This window comes from Erpetoichthys calabaricus, chromosome 2 (assembly GCF_900747795.2).
Source record: "Erpetoichthys calabaricus chromosome 2, fErpCal1.3, whole genome shotgun sequence".
NCBI classification, from domain to species: domain Eukaryota; kingdom Metazoa; phylum Chordata; class Cladistia; order Polypteriformes; family Polypteridae; genus Erpetoichthys; species Erpetoichthys calabaricus.
The window spans coordinates 262,766,346-262,773,546 of NC_041395.2; the positions used below are offsets into that span (position 1 = coordinate 262,766,346).

The 7,201-nt window shown below is 38.9% G+C and overlaps 1 protein-coding gene across 1 annotated transcript in view; it reads right to left on the minus strand.

Moving 5' to 3' along the window:
• Positions 1–6,215: 6,215 nt before the first annotated feature.
• LOC114647001 (kinesin-like protein KIF20B) overlaps positions 6,216–7,201 on the minus strand; it is a 121,898-nt gene continuing 120,912 nt past the window's right edge. The window contains exon 33 of the mRNA XM_028795455.2: positions 6,216–6,859. Coding sequence (XP_028651288.1) covers positions 6,764–6,859 — 96 coding nt within the window. The 3' untranslated portion in view covers positions 6,216–6,763. The remainder of the gene's footprint in view (positions 6,860–7,201) is intronic.

A 7,201-nucleotide genomic window follows, 5' to 3' on the forward strand; every position in this document is an offset into this window, starting at 1 on the left:
CAGGTATGAAGTAAACCATATAAAAGGAGTATCGCTAATGCCAATCGTGGCTAACCAATTCAACAAAATAGTATGTGAGACAGTATTAAAGGCAGTACTCAAGTACCACAAGGATTGTTAAAAGCCCAGCATCAGCAGCCATCAACAGGTCATTAGTGACCTTTACCAAGGCCGTTTCAGTACTATATGTTGGATGAAAGCTAGACTGAAACGTCTCAAGCAGGTTATCTGTGAGATGAGCATTAACCTGTGCTGCCACTACTTTTTCAAGAATTTTGGAAAGGAATGGTAGATTTGATATCGGACGATAATTATTGTAGTTCTTGAGGTCAGCACCACGTTTCTTTCAAATTGGAGTCATTACAGTTGATTTGAGGGATAAAGGAACACACCCAGATCTCAGAGAAGACTGAATGATATTGGCTGTAAGTGAAGAAAGTGAAGGCAAGCAGGCTTTTACCAGTCGAATAGACATGGGATCAAACTGACAAGTGGCAGATCTAGATTTATGAATAACAAGAATTTCCAGCTTCATTGGGCAATTCAAAAGTTGATAGATTAGTTAAAAGAGGCTCAGTTGAAATATTTAAATAAGAATTGGATGGCAAATGTATTGAAGATGCAAGTTGTTATCAATGATCAATTTTGGTTTTAAAAAGGTCAAGAATGCATCACATGTAACATTATGCAGATTGAGGTGATGCGTAAGATGTTTTGAAAATCGGTGACTTTAGCAAATATTATGCTAGACTTTGCTTTCTACCATTTTCATACTACTTTAATGAATGCTATGAGAGAAAATTTCAAATAAACAATACATTCCAAACTTCCAATCCAGTCATTTTAGTATGAATCTACTGTACTGAAAGAGGTTGTGGGATTGTTTACAAATTGAATGCCCTAGTGATGATGGACGGTGGTGCCTGTGAAGAAACACCTCATAATATTACACTTTAAAAGCACTTTGTCCCGTTTTTATTTGGATCTTTGCTGGGACTGTCATTACAATAAAAAGAAAAAAGGCACTTGTTTACTTATCAGGTTGTTCAAGGGGAACAGTCGCATGTTGATGCCCATTTCCATTTGACAAGCCCTCGAGTAGACGTGTGTCTGCTGACTGTCAGTTTCATCCGGTGGTTTTCAGGTGAGGTCACTGAATTTAAGAACAGCAGTGCTTCAGAGCTCCCAAAGAAAGGCAACCTTTAATTGGGGCAGTCGACAAAATCCTTTGAGAACAGAAAACTGGATTCCGATGTGGACGTTCATGTAGCGAACACATATTCACTTTGAGAATATCATCAAGCAATGGATCGAATTCCAACGGCCATTATTCATTACTTTCATTGATTATCAAAAGGTCTTTGATAGCGTTCATAGGGAATCGTTATGGCACATCGTAAGATCATATGGCATCCCACAACACTATATTAACATCTATCTCAATTCAAGTTGCTGTGTAGGAACCAACAATGGCACCACCAATTTCTTTAACCTCAATACAGGCGTGAAACAATGATGCAATTTATCACCATTTCTGTTTCTACTTGCCATCGACTTTGTCATGAAGAATGCATGAACAAACCAAATATTGGCATTTCATGGAAACAAGGTACCTGACAGACAGATTTAGGCTCTGCTGATGACATAGAATTGTTAGCAGAGACGAATGAACAGCTGCAAGATATGGCCACAAACTTGGAGGCAGAAGCTACCAAAGTTGGATTACGAATAAGCCAAAATAAAACAAAGGTGATGTGCACAGGCACCATTCAAAACCACATAAACTTCCAAATTGACAATACAGTGATCGAAAGAGTGCAACAGTTCCCTTACCTTGGCAGTATCTTGTAAAGATGGGGGCACTGAAGCAGATGTCAACTGCAGAATTGGCAAAACATCAGCAGTGTTTTATAAAATGCGCTCCATCTGGTCAACACAATTACCATGCAGACAAAAGTTAGGCTCTTCAACACCATTGTCGTTCCAATTGTAATTTATGCCACCGAGATGTGGAAAGTCACAACAAAGGTAGGAAGAAAATTGAATGTTTTCCAGCAGCACTGCCTAAGAAGAATACTGGGCATCACTTATTGTGATTATATCACAAATGAAGAAATTCTGCAACATAGTGGCATGAAATGCCTGGAAGATGTCGTAATAGAAAATCACTTACGATTAGCAGGACATATTCTTTGGCTACCTGACCATTGACATCCCAGGACAGGAATGACATGGATGCCACCAAAGGGGAAGAGAAAACAGTGAAGAACATTAAAGACATGGCGCAGAACATTCCAAGTGGACCTGAAACTTATCAGCATCAAGTGTGAAGATACAGATACAGTTGCAAGTGATTAACAAAAATGGAGAAAGCTTATTGCCCAATGCCCTCAACAGCACTGGAGGAACTAAGTCTAAAAAGTAAAGGTGTTTCATAGAAGGGGACTGACATGTGAAGGGCGTCAGTTAAGTATGCATGCAGCGCAACAAGCAATGGTAAAGTCTAAGTTAGGTGCGTGACCAGGGACATAGAGGAGTGTTCGGGTCAGGTGATGTCTGACGCAGTTATAAAAGCTGGTTTTCTGCCTGCCTCAAGTAGTTTCGTTCAGGCCGAGAGAAACGCTCATGTGCTTTCCTTTCAGTACATGCACGAATAAAGTGGCTGCAAGGTGATTTATAGGTAAGTGAATCGCTATTCTTTTTTTGGCAGGGAAAGCCAGCTTTTGTTTTTCTTTTTAATAGCGAAAGTAGGACTTTTTTTCCTTTCTATAAAACTTAAGGGCTGACTACCACAAGCCCATTATAAAAGGGACGGATTTTTTTTTTCTTTTATGGGTGTGCTGCAGTTTATGCTTTTAATGAACACTTTTTCCCCATTTTATTTTCTTATTGAAGCATTTATTTGCATTATTAATATTGCATTTATTGATTTTTTTCAACAAATACACCTTTTTATTTGTTGTACCTTCACTGTCTGCCTCCCTTATTGTCACATTGACTCTCGGTCACTATACAGCGCATCACTTTTTCCACGTTTTGTTTTGTTACAGCCTTATTCCAAAATGGATTACATTCATTTTTTTCCTCAGAATTCTACACACAACACCCCATAATGACAACATGAAAAAAGTTTACTTGAGGTTTTTGCAAATTTATTAAAAATAAAAAAACTGAGAAATCCCATGTACTTAAGTATTCACAGCATTTGCTCAATACTTTGTCGATGCACCTTTGACAGCAATTACAGCCTCAAGTCTTTTTGAATATGATGCCACAAGCTTGGCACACCTATCCTTGGCCAGTTTCGCCCATTCCTCTTTGCAGCACCTCTCAAGCTCCATCAGGTTGGATGGGAAGCGTTGATGCACAGCCATTTAAAGAACTCTCCAGAGCTGTTCAATCGGATTCAAGTCTGGGCTCTGGCTGGGCCACTCAAGGACATTCACAGAGTTGTCCTAAAGCCACTCCTTTGATATCTTGGCTGTGTGCTTAGGGTGGTTGTCCTGCTGAAAGATGAACCGTCGCCCCAGTCTGAGGTCAAGAGCGCTCTGGAGCAGGTTTTCTCCAGGATGTCTCTGTACATTGCTGCAGTCATCTTTCCCTTTATCCTGACTAGTCTCCCAGTCCCTGCCCCTAAAAACATCCCCACAGCATACAGCTTTCCCCCAAATGTGACGCCTGGCATTCACACCAAAGAGTTCAATCTTTGTCTCTTCAGACCAGAGAATTTTTTTCTCATGGTCTGAGAGTCCTTCAGATGCCTTTTGGCAAACTCCAGGCGGGCTGCCATGTGCCTTTTACTAAGGAGTGGCTTCCGTCTGGCCACTCTACCATACAGGCTTGATTGGTGGATTGCTGCAGAGATGGTTGTCCTTCTGGAAGGTTCTCCTCTCTCCACAGAGGACCTTTGATGTTCTGACAGAGTGACCATCGGGTTCTTGGTCACCTCCCTGACTAAGGCCCTTCTCCCCCAATTTAGATGGCCGGCCAGCTCTAAGAAGAGTCCTGGTGGTTTCGAACTTCTTCCACTTACGGATGATGGAGCCAGCTGTGCTCACTGGGACCTTCAAAGCAGCAGAAAATTTTTTGTAACCTTCCCCAGATTTGTGCCTCGAGACAGTCCTGTCTCGGAGGTCTACAGACAATTCCTTTGACTTCATGCTTGGTTTGTGCTCTGACATGAACTGTCAACTGTGGGACCTTATATAGACAGGTATGTGCCTTTCCAAATCATGTCCAATCATCTGAATTTACCACAGGTGGACTCCAATTAAGTTGCAGAAACATCTCAAGGATGATCAGGGGAAACAGGATGCACCTGAGCTCAATTTTGAGCTTCATGGCAAAGGCTGTGAATACTTATGTACATGTGCTTTCTCAATTTTTTTATTTTTAATAAATTTGCAAAAATGTCAAGTAAACTTTTTTCACATTGTCATTATGGGGTGTTGTGTGTGGAATTCTGAGGAAAAAAAATGAATTTAATCCATTTTGGAATAAGGCTGTAACATAAAATGTGAAAAAGTGATGCGCTGTGAATACTTTCCAGATGCACTGTATTTCATTTCTCTGAGTTCCTGTTAAAGCCTAAGGTGAGGACTGCGGAGCTTGACTAAGTTGTCAAGTACTGATCACAACAGAAGCTTCGTGGTGATAATGCATCATGTGTGAGGGTTGATCAAATTGTACTGTATTTTCCATTCTGCACAGATGATACACAGCAGGGTTAAAAGCACTTATTATGTTTATTAATTTGGCTTCTTTTTTAAAGCTCTTGCATGAAAGTCAATGTAATTAATCAAGCCTTCAAATAATAATATAAAGAGATAGATTTGCATTTAAAGTGCAAGGAAACTCCAATTATAGCTACTTGTGATTTATTAATAGCCATTGATAAATATTCCACATTATTAAAGCATAAAAGATAAGTATGGGAGTAAGGTGGCTAGTAAGCATGGAGAGCACTACTAGGTGACCTCAAAACCAGTTCCCAGAAACAGAGTGGTTGCGATAGTGGGTGATTCTAGCTTCCTCACCTCTTCCAATGCTGTCTGCAGATTCAACTGCACCAGTGAACCTGGACTCCTGAGCTTCTGCTCCAAGCCATCTCCTTTAGCATTCGCAAGGAGTGCTCCAGGCTGGCATCACCATTGTTCCTGTCTGCAAAAGAACAGGTTTCTGCTATTCCTAGACAGCACACCATTACTAAAGGTGATCTGTTCAGCACCTTCACTGTCTGTTTCTCCACACCAACAATACTTCTGCTCCAGTGTCTCTCCTTCCCAAATTTCACAATAATCCAAACTCTCTTTCTAATACCTCCAGTCTACGTTACTTGGATGCCCTTTCAACTACACAGTGTACCACTTTGCTAACTAACTCATGCAACAATGTTAATTGCCTCATGTGCTCATGTCTAGCTCAATGCTCATTAAGAAATCTGCTTTAGGGACACCACCCAACTTCCTACGTAACCTGCACCTTTCATTTAAAAATCATCAAGCATAGTGACACAGAGTGTTATATAACACCCAGGTGAGGTCTCATTTGGAGTACTGTGAGCAGTTTTGGTCTCCAGGTAACAAGAAAGTGACAAGAGTGCTAAAAAGGTTGAGAGAAGACCAACTAGGTTGATTCCAGGACTGCAATGTACTTGTTATGAGGAAAGACTGAAGGAGTTGAACTTTTTCAGTTTAAGCAAAAGTAGACTAAGACAACATGATTGAAGTTTTTTCAATTATGAAAGGAACTGGAAGTATGGTCCCAGTTGTTATTTCAAATGTGTTCTTCAACAAGAACGAGAAACCTGTTAAGGGTAAATTTCACACAAACATTAAAAGTTTTTTTCTTCACACATAGAACCAAGACACACTGTTGGACTGAATGGCCTGTTTTGTCAAAATTATTCTAAAGTTCATTAAAGAAAACCAGAGAACACTGGCAGTCAAGACACAAGACAGTCTTAAAAAGTAGTCCCCATTTATGCTACAGGGGCCTGGGAAGTAAATTCACCAATGGCACCACAGAGAGTGAGGACTGGCAAGATGTAAAACAACCTTCCTCTTGACGAGTGAAAGCAAAAAATTCAGATGAAAGGGGTAAGCAAAAAAGAATAACATGAACATGAATCGGAAAACAAAAATACACCAAAACTTGAACAAACACAGAACAAATTGGGAGAGAAAAAAAAAAAGTCATACAAACTATAATGTTTTCTTGCTTAATTTTGTTAAGTTTCAGTTAAGCAAGGGTATAAAGAAAACATTAAGTCCATGATTATAAAGGGCAAATATACACACAACAAGAGTGATGCTAAGAGTATGCATGTGAACTCAAATAATTAAAAATGCTTTTCAGTGAATGATTACAAGGTACAGGAATAACTATGATAGGTCAAGGAAGCAGTAATTTAGAGATGTCTGATAGGTTGATCCTGAAGAAGACAATTATTAGAATTGAAGACAACTAAGTAATTAAAGGCAGGTTAAGAAATGAACCGATCAAGTAGGTTTAGTTTTGACTTTTCCAAGTACCATTGCCTTTATAATTGAAACTTTACTTCTGATTAAGTTACCAAATTACATCAGCAGCACCTGAATTCAGGATGCAGTAGAACAAAAACAATAGTGAATTGTAAATTTTTTTATTTAAAGAAATTACATATCTAATGTAATTTTCATTTTACGTATTTACAGAAGAAATTTACAGACATTTGAACATGATGGGATAAAAGGAACACTACAAAAACTATATTATTTTTAACTTAAGGACTATGTCTCTTTTTTGCTGTTCGTGTTCGCAGCCTTCTTTTTATGTTAAGATGGTCACTTTCTTTCTCCTCCTGATCAATTTCAACAATCTGTAAATTTAAAAGACACTATTTTAATAATGTGCAGGATACAAATTAAACACACATTTTGTGTAAGTAAAGATATCTTTTCAAGACTAAAATCTTAGTTGGCAGTCAGCATTTCCATAGATCAATACAACCAGAAGCCACCCATAATTTTGTAAAGTAGAGTTAGTCTAAACATTGGACACATACTTCTCAACAAAAAGAGGTAAAACAACTTCCATCTGACAATACAGTTCCTTTAGATTTTGTGGGCAGCTTTTTCATATAATACCACTAACCATCCCCAGCACAAGTCATATTTCTGCTGAACTGTAAGAAATGTTACCCACAATCTTTAAAATAATA